The sequence below is a fragment of the Trachemys scripta genome, chromosome 5 (genome assembly GCF_013100865.1).
Source record: "Trachemys scripta elegans isolate TJP31775 chromosome 5, CAS_Tse_1.0, whole genome shotgun sequence".
NCBI classification, from domain to species: Eukaryota; Metazoa; Chordata; order Testudines; family Emydidae; genus Trachemys; species Trachemys scripta.
Genome location: NC_048302.1, coordinates 110224275 through 110246110, shown reverse-complemented (window position 1 = coordinate 110246110; position 21836 = coordinate 110224275). Strand labels below are relative to the sequence as shown.

General features: G+C 36.8%; 1 protein-coding gene across 4 annotated transcripts in view; it reads right to left on the bottom strand.

Annotated features, from left to right (window-relative positions):
* Positions 1 to 21836, bottom strand: part of TAPT1 (transmembrane anterior posterior transformation 1) — an 87530-nt gene that overhangs the window by 38517 nt on the left and 27177 nt on the right. Inside the window, exons 3-6 of one of the 4 annotated variants that reach the window (XM_034771035.1) lie at positions 21158 to 21276; positions 16106 to 16173; positions 15200 to 15223; positions 2432 to 2594 (exon numbers count right to left, since the gene is read on the bottom strand). In XM_034771035.1, coding sequence (XP_034626926.1) covers positions 2432 to 2594; positions 15200 to 15223; positions 16106 to 16173; positions 21158 to 21276 — 374 coding nt within the window. The remainder of the gene's footprint in view (positions 1 to 2431; positions 2595 to 15199; positions 15224 to 16105; positions 16174 to 21157; positions 21277 to 21836) is intronic. The other 3 variants (XM_034771033.1, XM_034771036.1, XM_034771034.1) reach the window with 3 other exon arrangements.

Here is a 21836-nt window from a genome sequence, read left to right as displayed (position 1 = left end):
ATCTGTGTTTGGGTAAAATGGAAACATGCTCCCAGCAAGTATGCTGATGGGACCTAGGACCCTCTGTTTTCTGCTGTGATGTAGGCTTGTAAAAAGCCTGCAGAAATCACTTTTCCTGCTCTGCCAGGCATGGAAGTTATTCATGGCAGATCAAATAAATCCAATACACTTTCTAGTTGGATCCTTCTCCACTGAAATTAAAGGGAGTTTGCTTTGCTAACTACAGTAGTTATATGAGCAGTATCAGAACACAGAATTCAGATCAGGAGAAACTATTTCCTTGCTCTAGAGCAGGGAAGTGCACTATTGGTTCTGCTTGGATTCAGATAAAGCCACTCTCAAATTCTCTCCCTGTTAACTCAGTGAGAAGATGACACATGCCTTCTGCTTCGCTGAGCAAAATACTGTAATAAGTAGCCATCACTGTATTTGGTCAGTGTTTTGAAACAGTTAAACTGAAATGAAAAACTATTTTGAGCATTAATAAATTGTACCATACTTGGATTTACTTACTAAATCATGATCACTCATACTGTCAGAGATTAAGAAACTGTATGTGGATGAATGTCTCCTAGAATGTCACAGTCCACATGATGTCAGAGTGCTGAATTTTGCATTTTGATTTCCAGATTATTTAAAAGTAGTAATAAAAAAAAATCACTTGCAAGGCAAGAAAGCCTTAACAACTAAACATCCAAGGTGACTCTCACACATCGCTTATTTCAGGAAGTGTATTAATATTGTGGTTCTGAAATGTGCTTCTTATTCATTATTTTCAAACAGCAGTAGGGAATAATTCATGTCTAGAACTAAAATCTCCAGATTTTGGATAAACCACAGCCCAATCTCAATAATCCTCAAAGGTTTGTTAGACATCTGTATCATACTAATTATTCAAGGACGATTAGGAACACTGTAGTATCCTGGCAGAACAACAGGGGCTGTAGTAGCCCCTTAAACACGTTATGCTATTTACATGATACAGAAATGCAGATCTAAGGTCAGACTCAAGCCTTATCCAATTACATTTTCTTAAATGTTATTTACTATTGTTCATTACATTTTAGTGATAAGAAAATCACAGTTGTAAAAGCACAGTTGTCCAAAAGCTTTGAATAATAATAATGAATAATACAAAAACAGATTGTGATGGGGCGCCTGCCCCACACCGGGCTCTAAGGGGTTAATAGAGCCCTAAGGAGGCTATGCAGGAGTCAGCCAATCAGAGAAGGGCTGAAAGGAGCAGCCAATCAGGGCCAAGCAGACCCATATAAAAAGGGAGCTGCAGGGCAGAGGAGGGCAGTTCTCTGCTGGGAGCCCAGGGAGGAAGGACTGTGCCTCTGGAGTGCTGAGAGAACTGCCAGCACCCAGGACAGAGCAGTGCTGTGAGCAGGGACCGGGGGGAGCGAGAGACAGCTCCTGGCTGACTGCTGGGGTTTGCAGGAGGAGTCCCTGAGGCAAGGGCAGAGAGGATGCTGGGGCCATGAGGAGGTGGCCAGACAATATGCTGCAGTAGCCACTAATGGAAGTGGCTGAACAGCAGACTGCAGGTCCCCCGGAAGGGGGTAGCAAGGTGTGTGGCACCGCCAGAGGGCTCTGTGACTGAAGAGGATGCCACGGTCCTTGAAGAGATGTGGATCCTAGAGCAGGAATGATGGTGGTGAGACACCACCTGAAGAGGGCATTGAGCTAATTCCCAAGACAGCCAGCAGCAGGTGCCAGTGGTGCATGAACCCCGTTACACAAATACTTTGAGTTTTTACAGGACTTCCCTTTATCCCACCTCACAGACCTTCTCTCTCTCTGCTTCCCTCGCCTGTGTCTCTAACACTTCTCTAAACTCTATCCATGCACTCTGACTTTTCTCTGATGGTATGGATTGGGAGAGGTTGAAAGTACTGATTTTGGTTTTTGTAGACAAGCCTAAGCATACTAAAAGGCACATTTTTTAAAAGAAAATGTAAACAGATAAATTTCATCTACCTTTTGCCTTTTCTTTGTTCTTCCATAGGATTTTGCCACTAGTGGGCAAACCTTCTCAGTAGCTCTTCCTATTTCAAATATTAATTTTTTCAAACTATTATAATCTCTGACTCTTGCATTTCAAGTTTCAGTCTCTTCTCCGTTTTCTATTTCTCACTTTCTCATTTTTTTTATTAACATTTATTTTAATTAACTCTGACTGCATTACAGGAAACAGATTTATGAAAGAGGATGTATATCAAAGTTGTTGCACCCTCTTTTATGGAAGCATCTCAGAGATATTTTCATGTCCATGTCTATTTTACTATATGTTAAAGTCCACCTTGAGGTTTAACATCTTTCTACTTACTATATTGGAGAGATGTACAAAGTACAAAAGTCATAACAATATTAGATATTCTGAAAGAAAGCATACTTTGACATTTCCTTTTGATGCCAATGCCCTTACCTCCAGCATGTTGTAGATGATGTAGAGTTTTATGACAGACTGTCCTCTTATCAGATGGTACATCATAGAGTAGTCAACATAGTGCATCATGAAGTAGCAGATGACCAATATAACTCCTTTGAAAATGTCACATACCTGAGCAGGTTGTAGCAAACGTCTATCACTGAAATATAAAGCACAAAATAATTCTACTACACCTCTACCCCGATATGTGACCCGATATAACACGAATTTGGATATAACGCAGTAAAGCAGTGCTCCAGGAGGGGTGGGGTGGGGTGGGGTGGGGTGGGGGGCTGTGCACTCCGGCGGATCAAAGCAAGTTCAATACAACGCGGTTTCACCTATAACGTGGTAAGATTTTTTTGGCTCCCGAGGACAGAGTTATATCGGGATAGAGGTGTATATGTTATACATCCACAAAATACAAATGCCACTAGTTGATATGCACCGACAGAGACTGTTGGTTAAGAATACATAGTATTTGAAACAGAGTTTACTGCTGAGCTAAAAATCCAAGAAGCAGTGCACTAGCAAAAATTATACAAAATTACAGCTCAGTCTTGAATAGGATTGCTTCTCTGCTAGCTGTCAAGACTCCAGGCATTCAAATAAAATCTCATTTGCCCCCAAGCTTGACAAGAGCCTTGTGCACATAGGTATACTTTCTTTTACTTAACCCTTTATTCTGGGCCATTTTACATATCAATTTAATCTTCTCCCTTACAGAAGTAGCCATGCTTGCTTCACTCTTTGAGAAGGAAATGAAGCAGCCTTCTCTGAGACTGCAGTACAAAGAATGAGATGCTGAGGGATGGAGCACAAACCCCTAATATACTATTCAATATCTCTTTTTAGTACTAAGATTCTGCAGCTTTCTCAAAAGCACACAGCCTGAAATGTGCAAGTCCCATGGTAGCTCCCAAACACATGTAGCCATGTAAAAGTACACAGCGTAACACTTTCCAGGCATATTCTTCTGCCTTAGTAGTATGGCTACCAACCATTCAATGTACTTTAACTAAAACCATACAAAGCATGCCAACTTGCCCCACTTGCATCTGAAGAAGTGAGGTTCTTACCCACGAAAGCTTATGCTCCCAATACTTCTGTTAGTCTTAAAGGTGCCACAGGACCTTCTGTTGCTTTTTACAGATTCAGACTAACACGGCTACCCCTCTGATACTTGACAACTTGCCCCAAGACACCCACACTTCATATTTAGCACGATGAAATTCCAAGGAAGACACTTACCTATGAATGCTTATAAACAACTACTTAGCACTAATTGGATGCTGAACACTTAAAATTCTTACAGATTGGGTCAAAGGATTAAAGCACCATAGTGCCAAATATCAAAAGCACATGGCAAACATTAGTGAAGTAAGCTTCATAACATTCTTGTGAGGTACTGTACATAAGCATGTCTACATTTGAATTAAAAATTGTTTTAACACGTGTTTACTAACAAATGAAAGCTCTAGTATATACAAGGACACTACAGTTAACTTTGACCAGTTAAAATGATTATTCCTATGACTGTGTTCTTGTCTACATTAGAACTTTCTGATGCATTCACAAGTGTTAAAACATGATCATTAATTCCGGTGTAGATCAGCCCAGAATGATAATGCATCTTTGCTCCAGCTGGAGTAGACGTGAAACTTCCTGGAAGCTGGATACAGAGTATGTTCCTTTATCTTCAGGGTTGTCTACATTTGGATATTTTCGGGAATAGTTATTTTGGTCTAAGCCTCTGTGTGAATACTCATTCTGGAATAAATGAATTAAAAAGGCACTCATATATGAGAGTGTGTGTAAACGGGGGATTATACCAAAATAACTACTCTGGAATAATTATTCCAGAACAGCTATTTCAGTACATTTGCAAGTGTGAACAAGCCCTCATTTTCTACCAGCCTAAGGAAATTAAAAAATTACTGGCAAGAGAGAAACTGCCTAGACAGATACATACACATAATGAAATCACTCTATGTAGAAATTATAAAATATGGCAGAGATGCTATGAGTGATACATTTAAAGGACGAGCCATAATCAGATTTAACTGGTACCTTATCAGAACATAAAATGTAGACAAACCCCTCTACATTTTAGTACATTCCCAAAGCTCATTTCTTGGGGGTGGGGGGGAAAAAAAAAAAAAAAAAAAAAAAAAACCCTCACACACATGGTTGCTGGTGTTTGAACCAACTGTTCATATGGATTCACACTCTTGAGGAGTGTGTCATATTTGTCCCAAGCAATTGTATGAACCTATGTTGAGGTGTATAATGTCCATTCTGCTTCTGTCTTCACTAAAAAGGGAAATGGTTACCAGATACTCAACACAATTAATATTAAACACAAGGGGAAGGAGCATAAGCCAAAATAGGGAAAGTACAGGTTCAAGAATATTTAGATAAACTAGATGTATTCAAATTGGCAGGGGCCATCCTAAGGTACTTAATGAACTAGCTGAAGCAATCTTGAAACTATTAGTAATTATCTTCAAGAAGACAGGTGAGGTGCCAGAAGACTGAAGAATGGCAAATGGACTACCTATCTTTAAAAAGGATATCAAAGAGGACCCAGGGAATTACAGACCAGTCAGCCTAACATCGATACCTGGAAAGATAATGGAAAAAATTAAACAATTTGCAAGTACCTAGAGGATAATAGGGTTATAAGTAATAGCCAGAATAGACTTGTCAAGAACAAATCATGCCAAGCCAACCTAATTTCCTTCATTGACAGAGTTACTGGCCTAGTAGATGGGGGAGAAGGGAGAGCAGTAGATGATATATCTTGATTTTAGTAAGGACTCTGACATAGTCCCATAGTCCCACATGACATTCTCATAAGCAAACTAGGGAAATGTGGTCTAGATGAAATTACTCTGAGGTGAGTGCACAACTGGTTGAAAGACAGTACTCAAAGTATAGTTATCAATGGTTTGCTGTTAAACTGGAAGGGCATATTTTGGGTCTGGTATTATTCAATATTTTCATTCATGTCTTGGATAATGGAATTTATAAAATTTGTGGATAACAAGAAGCTGGGAGAGGTTGCAAGCACTTTGGAGGACAGAACTAGAATTTAAAATGACCTTGACAAATTGGAGCATTTGTCTAAATTCAACAAGATGAAATTCAATAAAGAAAAGTGCAAAGTACTTCACGTAACAAGGAAAATCTCAAATGCATAACTACAAAATACAGAGTAACTGGCTAGATGGTTGTACTGCTCAAAAGGCTCTGGGGGCTATCATGCATCACAAATTGCATCAACAATGTGATGCAGTTGCAACAAAGGCTAATATTCTGGGGTATATTTAACAGGAGTGTCATATGTAAGACAAGGGAGGTAATTGTCCGACTCTACTCAGAACAGGTGAGGCCTCAGCTGGAGTACTGTGTCCAGTTCTAGGCGCCACACTTTCAGAAAGATGTGGGCAAACTGAAGACAGCTCAGAGAAGAGCAACAAAAATGATAAAAGGTTCAGAAAACCTGAACTATAAGGAAAAGTTATAACTATTGGGTATGTTTAGTCTTGAAAAAAGAAGACTGAGGTGGGACCTGATAGTCTTTATAACAGCCCTTAACATTTTGGAAGAGGATGGTAAACAAGTGTTCTCTATGTCCTTTAGAGGCAGGACAAGAAATGGATTTAATCTTCAGCAAGGGAGATTTATATTAAACATTGGGAAAAGCTTTCTAAAATAAGGATAGTTAAGCACTGGAATAGGCTTCCAAGGGAGGTTGTGGAAGCCCCATCATTGGGAATTTTTAAGAACAGGTTAGAGACAGCTGTCAGGGATGGTCTAGGTTTATTTTGTTCTCCCTCAGCACAGAGGGCTGGCCTTGATGACTTCCAGGTCCTTGCCAGCCCTACATTTCTATTGTTCTGTGATTCCTAGTTCAAAATGTCACAGCACAATTATCATCTAGCACATTTAATCACCAGGTAAGGAAGGTGAGTTTCAAGAGCTGTTGTGTATTTAATATGGGATAGGAGAAATGTATTATCCATGCAATTAACTGCTTCAGTGTAAGATCTTTCACAGGGCAACTTGGGGGACAAAGTGCTGTCTTAACCTACCCATCAATATACATTTCATATATCTCCTATGTTCACTTATTCAATATACTTGCTTCTATTTTTTGTTACCACTGTAAAACAGTCATTAATTTTCACCAGAAATTTAGCAGTCGTGCTCAAATTGAGACTCACGTTTAAATGTGTGATTGATATGGTATAATTTCTGTAATATCCTGGACAAACCTTACTGAATTAAATTAAACCTTCTTGAATCAAGTTTAAGAATTCACTGAATTGAAAATGCAAATGTTTATGTATTATCATGGGACCCTATGCAACTTATCTAGCGGGGAGACATGACTATTGTAAACCCTGGGAAGTGATATGAGTTTCAAAAGTACTATTTGAAACAATGTACAGTATCCTAGACACAAGACTGTGATCTTTTGACACTTCGCCCTGAAGAGGGGACCATTGTCTGGTTTATCACCTATTCACAGTCTCTGTAGATCAAAGACCTAATCTGTATAAAGGAGTCACTCTCATACTCATGGATGTTCTTGTTCTGAGCAAAAGATGTTATGAACTTTAACCACAGAACCTCCTCCCCCACCCCCCAGTGTGGGATCTGAAGGTTTGATCTCCTGCCAGAGCCCTGTTGGACTTAAGGGTGATCTCTGGTAAACTTACTAGCATGCATGTAGGTCCCTTTATTGTTTTTAATACGTTTTCCCTGTAATGCTTCCACTTTAAGAATAAATGTGTTTGCTTAGAAAAAGCTGTGTGGTTAACTGTGGGCAATTATGCTGTTCATTGCTTTGGAGGAGAATGCAAAGCATGCCTGTTTATGCAGTCTGACTTGCTAAGGAATTCACAGTATGGACAGGCAGAAAATATCCTGGTCAGAAAGGAGAGAGACATGCCTTTCCACCCAAGAGAGATGACAGCTGGGGAGCCAGATACTTAAGAGTAGCCCATGCTGGACCACGGAGGGGGATTACAGGTTCAGTTGCCCTAAACTGTGACAGAAAGGTGCTTTCAGACCTTTTTAATATGCAATGGGTTTTGAAAACTAAAATGTAGAGCGGCAAGCTAACAGAGTACATACAAAGAATTGCACCGATTCAACTGAAGTGCTTTGAAATCACATCTTCAGTTAATCTAGTGCAACTGTGTGTACCCAGACCTTGGCCAATCACAGGTGAAGGATGAAACAAAGGGCAGCGTATAGGAGGAAACAAGAGTTTATATACATGGCTGTTTTTTCTCCTGAGAAATAAAAAGAATGATCAATGTACTACAACAGCACCACTTACTCCTGAGGAAAAGGAACTTGACAACAGTCCTATGTCTAAAGCAGGTGCTAAAAGTGAGCAGGGAATAGCAGCTTCCTATACTAGTCTGCTGAACCCCTACTTCAAGGTTGTCCCAAAAATAAAAGTAGCCATACAAGTAGACTACGAAGGTGAATTAAGTGGATATCACAGCTACTAGCTGAGTAAGAGGCGTAATAGGTTTTCTTTAGATTTTCCTGGGAAAAGATTAGGGGTTTAGCAGAGGAAAGCACGTTTTGAAATTATCAGAAAGATTCCTGCCTACCCATTCCCAGTTCCCTGATCCCCTTGAGAGGGATGGGGTGGGATTTTTTTAATTGACAATTGAACGTTGATTTTATGTATGTAGTTTCATAGTTTCTGTAGTCACCAAAAAGGTCATGATAGGATGCCTATGAGAAAAAGGTGGCCAGAATTACTGTCATTCCAACTATACATATAAAACGATGGGGTCTAAATTAGCTGAAAGAGATCTTGGAGTCACTGTGGATAGTTCTCTGAAAACATCCACTCAATGTGCAGCGACAGTCGAAAAAGCGAACAGAATATTGGGAATCATTAAGAAAGGGATAGATAATTAGACAGAAAATATCATATTGTCTCTATATAACTCCGTGGTATGCCCACATCTTGAATACTGCATGCAGATGTGGTGACCCCATCTCAAAAAAGATGCACTGGAATTAGAAAAGGTTCAGAAAAGGGAAACAAAAATGATTAGGGGTATGGAATGGCTGCCATAAGAGGAAAGGTTAAAAAGACTGGGACTTTTCAGCTTGGAAAAGAGATGACGGGGGGGGGGGGGGGGAGAGGCGATATTATAGAGATCTATAAAATCATGACTGGTGTGGAGAAAGTAAATAAGGAAGTGTTATTTACTCCTTCTCAAACACAAGAACTAGGGGTCACCAAATGAAATTAATAGGCAGCAGGTTTAAAACAAACAAAAAAGAAAATATTCCTTCACACAGCACACAGTCAACCTGTAGAGCTCCTCGCCAGATGATGTTGTGAAGGCCAAGACTATAACAGGGTTAAAAACAGAACGATATAAATTCATGGAGGATAGGTCCATCGATGGCTATTAGCCAGGTTAGCAGGGATGGTATCCCTAGCCTCGGTTTTGCCAGAAGCTGGGAATGGGCGACAGGATGGATCACTTGATTACCTTTTCTATTCATTCCCTCTGAAGCACCTAGCATTGGCCATTGTCGGAAGACAGGATACTGGTCGAGATGGTCAATTGGTCTGACCCAGGATGGCCATTCTTATGTTCTCACAAGTCAGTAATGCATGAACTGTGTGCTCGTGGCTGTCCTTCAAGTGATCTTTATTCCAGTGGAAAGACTATAAAATTCTTGCCTTTTCCTCTACTTGCTCTTTCTACTATTTAGTGTATTATATTACAACACTTCCATAACATGTCTTGCTCCTTAAAGCTGATCATTTCAAGGCTTCGTAACTGATCTGATTATGCTGCACTTGTACTACTTATACTTAACCTTAATTATAGACAGGACTAATTAGTAACAAAGTTTTAATTCAAATTGATTAAAAACTGTAACTAATTCCCTTCAGTGAAGAGAAGAGCAATTTGTTTTCTCCATAATCCACTGCACAGAAGTTTCAATTTACTTTATTATTGTTTATGAGCGATGGTATGTTAGTGTCCACGAACTGTAACTCTTTTTGCATTTGCAAAAGTCTTATGACTTTACGTTTCATTGAGTATGTATCAAGCTCCCTGGCACAGCCCTACCTTCCCAAATAGCAACTATTCGGGGGTGGGGGGGGGGGGGGGGGAGGGGAAGGTAATGAGAAAGAGCTTTTTATCTGTGGGCCACATGTTGCAAGCTGGACAACCGAAGAGATACACATCAGAAAGACCTGGAAACCTGCTGATTCCATTTGTCAGCAAAAGAGGATAATCTTGGGGCATTCACCAGCTCACTCTCCATTGAACATCCATAGATGTTTGAACAGACCAAAGAACTCAATCACTCAAGGCTCTACCCAGGCAGCAAATCTGTAAGTGAGGCTACCCTCTTAAGAGCACACAAGAGGCCAACCTTCATTTGGGGTTTTTGTCCTACCAAACTATTTTGTTCATCACTTTGTTATGGTACTTAAAAGAATATAGTGGTGCCAGAGATGTATAGTGGCAATATATCAAAGTCTAGGAACGGTTACCGTGATGTTAATGTCAGAGCAATTAAATATATCTTTCCAGTTGTCAAGAATGTAAAGGTTATTTTAACCTCAACTTTATTTTGCTTTAAATATGAGCTAATGGAAAAAAAATTATCAACTTTTAAACATTATTATATTTCTGACATAAGAAAAGCCACTTTTTAAGACCTACATGAGTACCTGCTTCCTGGCCCTCAGTTAAACATCCCTGACTATTGCAATATAATGCAAAACTATAGAAAACGAACAATGTTTGACCAATGAAAAGGAACAAACCGGGGGAAATTTCTTTTCTTCAGAAGTTTTTTTTTTAATTCCATTTTTGAAAAAATCATAAGTCAATGACTTGACCATGTGCAAGTTTTATACCCATGCTTTTCTAAACAAATTTCTTATAGGCATCTCATACAGTAGGAAGGAGTTCTGTCTCCATCTATTGTTTGGGAGAAACAAAGCCCAAGTGTCTAAACTTGTGCAAAAGATCAGAAACACAAATATCATTATGAAGAAAACAATTACAAATGCTCACACTTCAGGAGTATTTGTTTCGACAGTATCTGTACGTTATTCTAGGAGAAGAAAAATAGCTTTAGGCTCATACTGCATTGCCATCTGTCCTTGCCAAACCCTTCTTTGTTCTAACAGCTGTACCATTAAAGTTATTTAACAATTGGTAGAGCATGAGTAAAATGAACCACAATAAAACCCTGGCTTACTGGTATCCAGAATAACTAACCCACAAGTCAATTAAATGTATAAAGCTGATGAGATTCTGGCATCCAAAACCTGTAATCTGTATAGTGCATTTTTAGCTATCTTTATCCCACATATAAAGGATCCATAATATAATGATATAATAAACTTATTCACAATTTTACTCAGTGCAGCCAATATTTTGAAGAGAAGCCAGGCTACTGATTTTTAACAAATTTATCCCAAGGAGAATCAGTGACAGCATTTCTTCTATGGGCCCACCACAAAAAAACAAAAGCCAAACTAAAAACAAGGCGGCAACAAAGACACCTAAGAATAAACATGAGGGCTTTCTGTTGTGTTTTAAGCATCAGCTCACAAGGTTTCTTATATACAGTTTTTTGTTTATAAGTAAAGGGCCATCTGGATAAAATACCCTTGGCCTAGAGGCTCTTACACAGTAGAGGTGGCAACGAATTGCAAAACAAAAAGAACAGAAGCACAAAATTTATCCATCTTCCCTCCCTAATTCTAATATCATTGTACATTTACTTTGCATTGCATTAAATTGCAACATCTAGGTACTTTTCTAAATTTTTTAGATTATAAATTAAAGATGTATCATGACTATACAAAAAGATGACATAAAAACAGACAGCAATATTCGATCCAGTTAAACTGTTCATCTAGTCCAGCATCTTGTTGTCTCAAATACTGATTAATGCTTCAGAGGATAAATCCTCACGATGGAAAAATATTCAATAATATGCCCAGGAGGGAAGTTTCTTTCCAATATTAGTAAATGATTGGTTTTTATTCCAGAATGTTTATTACCTTTTTAAAATTCTTATCTAGTTTAAGTGTAACAGTCTTATATATATGTAATCCTTTTTGAATCTAAGTCTATCTTTTGGTTCAATATTCTTTGGCAGTGAGTTATGAATTATGCAATAACTGATTATCAATTTTAAAATTTGTTGCCTTTTAATGTCATTACTGTTTATAATTTTATCATGCTGTTGCATATGTGAAAGAGGGTAAAAAGAAGCACCCAATTTATTCTCTGTATAGCCTTGTTCTTGAAAAACAGTTAAACTGTCCCCAAAACATCATACCTGCTAATAATTATGCTTTGAGATCTACGAGGTTGTCTTTTTGATATATTGATTTGGTATAGGGCTTTTTTTTTTAAAATCAGAATGTTATGCACTACCAAGTCTAATGCCTTACAAAAGTCTAAGTATACAGTATCAACACAATTACCTTTATTAACAAAAAAGTTATAATCACATCCAAGAATCAGACAAGTTAAACTATGCCAAATGGCACATTACTCTCCTTTGATTTTTTTTTAAAAGAAAGGTTGTTTTGGGATGCAATAATTTTCCAAGGATCAATGTAAAATCCATCAGCCCATAATTACTAGTTCATCCCTCTTGTCTTTTTTAAGATGAGGATAACATAGCAGTCCTTCCCTATTTTTCAAGATTTACAAAAGATCATCAATTGTCTGGAGTGCATCTCAGACAACTCTTAAAACTTTAAGTGCATGTAATCTAGACCTGCTGATTTTAAAATATTTAGCTTTAACAGATTCTGTTTAACATACTCCTTAGTTGCTATGATGATATAAAGTATATAATTATTCTACTACTAGCTTAAAGCCCATGCTGTGGCACGGGTGTAATTTGTGAAGTCGTGTGGGTAAAAATGCCAAAAATGGCTGAAAACAAACTGAATGGTAACAGACCACAAATCTCAGTGGTGACTGAACCTGGTGATATTCTAAACAAAAACAGCTCTCAACCATGTTTGTAGCTGTTTTCATAACTTTACAATAACCTCAAACATCAGTCTGAAGCATAGAATGTTGTTGAGTCATTGTGTGTACTGGTTGTGTTCATTTATGCCTGGGTGGCGTTGTGCGGATCTGTATGGGTGGTGAATGAGGGGTGTGTGCTGCAGTGAAAGGTTTATGTTTCAGGTTACTGCATATGCTGGCTGTGTTGTGTGAATGGTTGTGTGGATTTGTGTCTGGGGCATTGTGCTGGGAGATTTCTGATGATTTTTGCAGGTGGTCTGCTGCAGTGAGGAGCTCTGTGTGTCTGGGGTTATTGTGCAAACTGATAATGTTGTGTTGGGCTGGGAGAGTTGTTCTGATTTTTTGACTATTGATTTATATGGATGGTGAACAAGGGGTGTGTGCTGCAGTGAGGAGCTATGTGTATTTGGGGTGCAGATTTGTGCAACTGAGCCAAGAAATCCATCACCCTATGCAGTCCCCTTCATACAAACAATGAAATTGTTGCATGCAAATTAGCTGTAGAGTAAGGTGGTGATTGGCTGGGTTACCTCTGAAATCACAATGGTCTAGGACCCTTGCCATTGCTTAGATACATGCCTTCCGATAGCTGCACATGGAAGTAATTAAATAACATCAAAATGGTTGAGAACTTAAAAACTGGATGGTGACAGACCATGAAACTCAGTAATGATTCAACCTAGTGATATTCTGAACAAAAAGAGTTCTAAACCACACTTGTAACTGTTTCCAGTACTTCACACTGACCCAACAGTCATTTTAGGGTTCAGAGCTACATTCCTGGAACCTTATTGTATAGATAATACAAACCCAGGTTCCTCCAAATACAGACAAATATTACTGAATATTTTCTGCATCAGTAGAAAAGTGGGGCTAAAGTTGAGTTACTTGGATCCCAGACTGGTATACTATCCCCATAAGGACATTTTGATCAGTAGAAATATTTGTTTTACCTATGTCCCCTCCAGAAGTTTCCTTGTGTGGCTGCTTCAAAAGTCGAGAGGTTTGGGTACAGTCAGAATGTTCAAATACTTAAGGAGCAAGTTTCGAGTGTGTGCAAATTGCAGTTTTCAGTCAATGATAACTCAGTCAAATCTGGGTGGCTACTCCAGAGGGAAAGCAAAAGGCACCTCTCCGACTTCATGACTACCAACTGATCCCCTGCCAAATTTTGAATTACTGTTCCAGAGCACTGAGGCACTAGAGCCATTCCAAAAGTCTCAAACTCTTTTTAATAAATTCTGGTAAAACTATTTATTTTTCACTAGTCTTGTTACTGAAAAACAGTTGAACTATTTTTGCTCAAACTTTCAAAAACAAAACAATCTGAGGCAGACACTAAGCATGGAATATTTCAACCAAAGCAGTTAAAAATTAACAAAGTTATAAGCAAATGAAGACAGGCTGTTATAAGGGAAGTGTTAGACAACCTTATTATTGGTATTCCTACTGTCCTCACGTCACAGCTGCTGTAGGTGAGGCTGCTAGTGTGCAGCAACCACAGTCTTTCATGCTGATCAATAAATATCTTGTTGTTTACTTGTACTCCCTGTCTGTTGATATTCATCTGCTGTCTCTTGTTCTATACTTAGATGGTAAGCCCCTTGGAGCAGGGACTGACGTTTTGTTGTGTTTGTATAGCACCTAGCACAATAGGGCTTGTAGTGCTATTGTTATACAAATAAATACACAGTAATACACACTATAGATTACACAAAAATATAAGATAATTGTTACAATTGAAATCCTTTTAAAAATATCTAGTTATTAATGAACACATTACCTTATTAATACTATCTTAGATTAAGCCAGATTTTATTATAAAATCTAATTTACTTAATTATATAGAGTACTTATTGCATTTCCCTGAGCTTACATAATGCAACAGGCTAGTCAGTTGTACTGTCTGGTTCATGCATTAAAAACACTTCAAATTTCGGTCGCAAAACTAAGTGAATTTTTCAGTCCAAACAAAAATCCTTTTTCATTTGAATTTTTACAAATATTCATTACAACTTTTCCATTAAATATTAAGCATTGTACATTTAAAAATAAATCATCACTAAGTTTTGGGCCTCAGTGTATTGATCACATCTCTCTTTAAAGTCAAAGAACATTCAATTTAAACAACTATTGCTAACAGATTAAAATCTGTTTTTGTTTCTCTTTTTTTATAACTACTAACGATATTTACATGAAAACCAGATTGTTAAATTTTTCTCTCCTTAATATATATTTTTCCTCAACTGAAGTCTTAATCCTTCATGTGTAGCATCATAATTATATCAAAATGACTGCGCTAGAGGATTATGACTTTAAATGAGGCATCAATAGGAATGAGCAGGCTACTGCTTAAAAACAATGCTTTTATTTGTCATAAAAATATCTTTACTAATTAAAATGTCAGGGAAAACAAAACCAAAATGAGTTTGCTATAAGCATACCTGTATATAGACTGAAATCAGTGTCAGTTTTTGTTTTGGAAAAGGTGTGTGTGCGCACGTGTGCAGTTCTCAACTGGTTTCTAATATTAGGGTACAGTATTGCTCATACACCTCCATTTGAAATATAGGACAAAACGGGGCTAAGTTTATCAATATTAAATGGCACTTCATTTTTCAAACACCACAAAAAGTACATGCAAACAACACAGCACGAGACCATGCTAAGAATGTAACATAAAACCAACCTGATTCCTAGGCCCTGATGAGAGCTGTCTCAGAATAAATGTAAAATAAGATTTCATGTGAGAACAATCAAAAAATTCACTTAATAAATTTACTTTTTAAATAACAAGCAGCAGTAATATTAAAAGTCAACAAATGAACATAGCACAATTTTAATAAATTTAATAAATCTATTTTATTTTGCAAATAAGTCTAAAAAGTTTTCACAATATCTATAACTTTCTTTCTGAAAAACAAAACAATTAGCTTAGTCTTTTACACCTGATGAAATGCAGATATATTTTCAAAAATCCAGAGACTAAAGTTGGTCTTGTGGTCACCCAGAGATAAAGTAATTTCACTCTGTTAAATGAGTTACAGTTTTTATAAATCTCCTGTAGTTTTAATTATAAAATTTGGTTAAAAAATAAAGTACAAGCAAAAATATAACTATGATGGTGCAGAGAAGCATTCGGAATACAATGTATTAAAATACAAAGTAAAAACAGACCATGTGCTATGCTAGATAATTAATCAAAACAGAGCAAGGACTATGATGTTAAGAATGTTTTATATGTTGGTTGAAGTGGTGGTGCACATACACTGTACCTACAACATTTTTAAAACCTAGTGATTTTTAATATCAAACTATATTTCCATAGCCAAGAAAAGTCACATAAGATTATTATGTGAGTCTTATGTGACTTACACAAGTCTATTACTAACAGCAAGGGATAGCCTTTATGTTTTCCTATAAAGAGCCATACATCTGTGGGCAATGTATAATAAGTGCCAGACTTTTTATCCAGGAATGTTAATTAATAATCTACCTATGTTGTCCATTTATATATTGTGATCAGTCAGTATACTGAATACAAGTAGATGTGAATTTGGCTGATAGCATAAAAGGAAAATCAGGATTTACTCACCATGGAGAAGTTCCCTGTGACACCACATTCCATCCTATAAAGGAAGTGAAAGTGCTCTTCCCTTCAGTCTGATTTACAAGAGAGAAAGAAAGAGAGAAGGTTGTAATGTCGCTACACTACGTAGTTATGGAAAGGAAAGATGGACGTCTGCGCTGACACTGATAAGCTTTTCTAACGTAGCATACACAGAATGCACATGGACAGGGTTTTGATTTTTTGTTTAGAAGGAATAACTTAGAATATATCCTGATGGAAGAAGACACACATCTGCCTTCTCAGTGATTTCATCAGTGAAGAATCTGTGTGAGTACAAGGGCTGGCACTAGTCCTTAGCACAAAAAACACCCTCCCAAAAAAATTAAAAGCTGGGGACTAAGTCTGTATGTAATGGAAACTCCAATTTATGTTTTTAAAAAAGTCTGACAATATAACAAAGAAACAAGATCCATAGAGGAAAAGTATGTTTGGTTTTTCTAGACGGTTCTCTCTGCTATAGTTCTTTCTTTGAAGTAAAGCAATAACATTTGTTTATTTCCTACTGAAAGGACAGAAGCCCAACAAGGGTAATGGGGAATTTTATAGTTATAGCCACTACAACTAGGCCTAGAAGGGAGCTAAATTTATTATAAACGGACCTAGTTCTACTTATTCCTTTTAGGAAGAAATGAGCAGAGCAATAACATACCCTGTATGCCAAGTGTATTTAAAAGATAAATCTGTTGATTTCCACGTAACAGAACAAGTTTGAACATGTTAGGGAAACACTCCAACGATTTAATACTTAGATATTGACATTTCTTCTCACATAAGAAAATTTATAATCTAGTTCAGTATTTTCTAGAATGCTGCTTTAAAAAAAAAGTCTGAGATCATAGAAAAACCTCACTTTCAGGAAAGAACAAAGATGTAATTTAATCTAGTTTTTATTCATTCTATGGCTTAATTATAGAATTAGTTTTCCTGGATAGGATCCTCTTTAGTCCCAATATCTAAGAAACTGTCTTGGATAATGTGCAATTTTAAGACTTCATCCTATGACTCTTTGTACTAATATTATTATGAACAAAGATCTTGCTATCACTTCTTCATGGGCCTTTAGCTATGCTAGGCTGAAAATAAATGATCAATATCCTTATAAAATTCTACAAGCAAAAGATTAAGATGCTTAAGAAATCTGTTGTCTAAACTAATCATATCTGGCTCAGTTGTCAAGGAAACATCTAGTACTTTTCTCAGACGTACAGTTTAAGAATCTACTCTTGAGAAGCATCTTAAGAGATTTATTCCAACAAATTTTCAGAACTGGTGTTTCAGCATAGCATGATTGAGTGGTTAAAGAATATCTTGGTTAGTATCCTGAATTTAGTTAATAGTAAGAATAGCAAAAAAAGATTTATTGAATTTAGGAGAATTTTTTCCTTCCTTGGAGGAAGACATACTGGAATTATTTGAGTTAAGAGTTCTGTAAGATTGCCTTACTAATTCTACTTAACTTCCTAAACTGTTTGTCAAATCTTTAGAGACACCCACTCTATGTTTGGAACACAGACTTCAGAAAATTAGGCCTGCCAAACTACCAAAATACACACTATCACTCACTCCCAAGGGAAACAGCACCAAAGTCCTGCCAGTTTTGCTGTGCAAGATTGACAGGCAGTTTACACTTAGTGACAGACTCTTTAATTGCTCCAGCTACGAATGTACTGTAGATAAGCTGTAGCCTCAGTAATTCTGAGCATCTGTGAAGATCTAGCTATCTACATTAACATTAATGTTGCTCTAACAAATATAATGAACCAGAATTTGCACAACAGATTTAAATCTAGACCAAAGAAAGTGACCTAGAATGACTTAGTGGTCAAATTGTTGAAGAGCTTATATTGTCTAACCTGTAAAGTAGGTATGTCAAAACCTGACAATACGCAAGTAGAATAGCGACAGGAAATTTATCCTAGATCTGGGAATCTCCTTGTTCAATGTTTCAGCTAATTTGTTTCATGGGGATATTAAAATATACACATAAGAAACTTATGTGCAGTTCCCTCTTTGCATTTAAGCACCATGCGTGTTACCATGAATACAGATTAGCCTAACATAAAAGAAAAAGCTTTAAGTCTTTCCAAGAAAGAGGAAGGGAAATACAATCCCTTTCTATTTTATAAAGAACAGTAAAGTTACAAGGAAATAGAATAAATGAAGAGCAAAAGGAGAAGGGAGACAGAACGCTAATCAACTTCTCTAATGAGATCTTGAGAAAAAAAGTCCAAGTGAAGGGAGGAGCACTTTTATTTACTATACAGAATGGAATATGATGTTACAGGTTATAGCTATAAGGAAGATTTAGTCAAATCTTTCCAACCAAAGGGGAGAATACCTACTTGAACTGTGTGAGGAAGAGAAAGTTAATCAGCCATTCGCTTTGTCAATAACTTCAGTAATTATAGATATGCTTTACCTACTGACATGGTATTTAGCTATACATAAATGTATATTGATAATTTTGGGAATCAAAGCCCAAGTTTTATTTTTTGCTATACCAAATCAAATCAGTGGCTATTAAATAACAAAAGTAAAATGAAGAACTCAGAATGCCTAAGAACAGCATCATCATGTCATGCTAAACAAAATTACAGTGTATTGTAAACATGAATTAAGTGTGAACATTATATAAAGTCATCACATTTAAAACATCCATGAATTAGACAATGTATAAGAATCTAATCTAATGAAGAGTCTACCTACCTAAATATATTTGGAAAGGTGTGTTTTGGGTGAAGTTGTTTTGAAAAGTGATGTACAAAACTGAACTTACTCACTGAAAAGATCTGCTCCTTAGATATAATGAAATCATAGCTGTTGATATTGGCAATGAAAATGGTTTTTACTACTACTTACTTCTTTTAGCCCTGTATAGCCAAAATAGTAGAATGAGTTGGATTCTGGCTCAAACATTAAAAAAGAAAGTTAAATTAGTGGACCAAATTGTTAAATTACTGGCTCTTGGCTACATCTGTAAAACCTGACTGAAGACAACGGGGTTGCCAATGTGCATCTAAAAACCAATGTTTAGTCTATACTTATTACAGATTACTATGCACAGCAGAAAAGGCTTGTTTTCCTGACCCCAGGCTAGCTCTGCAAGGCTGGCATCAAGGAAAACATTTTACTTGCAAACTGTGTAAAAAGAAAGGAAGTAACTGTAAGAATAAATTCCCACAATACCATTTTTAAATTACAGTTTTAGAGTTGAACCGCATTTTAATATTTTGGTGATTATATCTCCTCTTGTAAGAATCTGTATGGATGTTGTTTAATTGGTGATGAAGAAACAAGTTAAAATTGATAAACTGTAGTACTGTGCTACACTACAGATGTACATGGTAAGAAAATCTTTATTTTGCATTATGAAAAACTCCCAGATTAATCTTATGAAACAGCAAAATAAGATACACCAAAGGCTGCCACCTAGTGTCCATTTTTAATAGTTTTAAACATTTCCCAAATTTGTGCACACATTTCACAACACAAAACAGAAGACACTTCAAAAGCTATGGTGGTTTTTGTCATTTAATCACACTAGTTTTCCCTCTATTAAAAAATATGTTCTAAAATAAAACATTTCAAACCCACAAAACATTGTCTATATAATAGAAATGCAAGCTGCCTTTTTATTATTAGGTCAACACAGTGCTTATGAAAGTGCAGATCACAGCCGCACAATATTCTATTAATTCAAATAAATATTACAGCATAGACACCAGTACTGTAATCTCTCAAGTTTAATACACTCAAGGGTTTGCATAAAGTCTAAATGGAGATACCATCTTTTCAGGATTAAACTAAATTTAATCTATGAATCCATTCAGGGTTTGCAGGGGGGAAGGGAATGGGGGACAATTGTACCAGGGGCCCGAGATCAGGGGGCACACCAAAAGGGCAATAACTTCTGTGTAAACAAAGTGAAAAAGGAGAGGGAGGGGCCCCAGTGAGCATGATGTACCAAGACTCCACATTTCTCTGGACAGGCCTGCATCCCTTCAATCTTTGTTCTCTCAACCAGAGAGGCAAAAAAAGAAAGAACACTATCAGCTGGTAATAACTTCTATGCATTAACAATCAGAACTATTGATCTAGGAGTGAAAGTCTCTATACTCATTACCAATCCCCCAAATCAGTCAGATTCCTTAAATAATTTTAGTAAGGCAGTGGCTCTCAACCTTTCCAGACTACTGTACCACTTTCAGGAGTCTGATTTGTCTTGCGTACCCCCAAGTTACACCTCACTTAAAAACTACTTGCTTACAAAAAATCTGACAAAAATACAAAAGTATCACAGCACAATATTACTGGAAAATTGTTTACTTTCTCATTTTTACCATAGAATCATAAAATGGAATATAAATACTGTACTTACATTTCAGTGTAAAGTATATAGAGCAGTATAAACAAGCGTCTGTTTGAAATTTTAGTTTGTAATGACTTGGCTAGTGCTTTTTATGTAGCCTGTTGAAAAACTAGACAATTCTCTAGATGAGTTGATGTACCCCCTGGAAGAGCTCTACATAGCTCCAGGGATATGCGTACCTCTGGTTGTTGAAGTAAGGTACCCACTCCACCCAGAATTTACTTCCTTATCGAAGTAAAATCATGCTTTTTACATAGGCAAATGGGTAACCTTTGATTTCACAGCAAAGTGTTTATTTCAACACAAAGCCACAATGTATAAAGGTACCCATCAACAAGAATTGAATTAAAAGGGCTATTTAATTCAACCCTTTAAAAACATGTGTCTGCACGACGTTATGGGCAACATGTGGGCAACCAAAGGGGTGAGTTAGTGAGGAGTGTTAAGACTAATTTGACTTTTTTTTCCTGTTTTGGTAGGTTTAAATGAGACCTTCTGTTCACAACACTGAAATCCATTATCAATATGAGTCTAAGCCAAAAGGGCCATAAAATTAAATAGGCCAATAACAAAAAGTTAACCATGTAGCTGAAATATTATTTAAAGATACTAATATTTTATTTTTTAAAAACAAAACAAAAACTTACCGTAAGCCATAGCAAGGCAGAGTGATGAACTGGAACAATGCCAGAAAAACTCTCAAAGGAAGCAGGGTGAACACGTAGAGAAAAGCATCCAGGCACAAAAAGATTCCAAAAAACATCAACTAGATTATAAAAACAAAACAAAAAGACAAACATGTCATCCCTTTCACACAACTGTCTATATTGTAATAATTTCACATATAAGACCTCAGTCAACAAAAATATAAAATAGTAAAACCCAGTTATGCACAATACTTCCATTTATTTAGACAGCTGAACTGTAGGAAGCAACATGTGGTAAACTTGGAAATCTATTCAGCAAATATTCTGTTCCAGGAGGTCCAAATGGTAGACGCTTTGCAGGCTTCCGCAGCTCACTAGTCTCAATGTTTATTCAATAGGTGAACTGCCCTTGGATGAAGCTGCAGATCACCAGCTCTCACTTCCACTCAGGTTACACAATTCAAGTTGAAGTTTGTAGGTTTTAAAATATAAAAGTAGCCATCCTTTGCAGACATTCCCCATCATTGTGAAATATATGGATAAAAAGTCAGTTTTTAAAATATTGTTCTACTACCATATCAGGCCAGGGCCAAGGTTAATTTTATTTGAGGGGTATCACCCACATTTTTTGTCCAATCTTATGGGAGAGAACTTATATAGGAAGTTAATCTTTTAAATT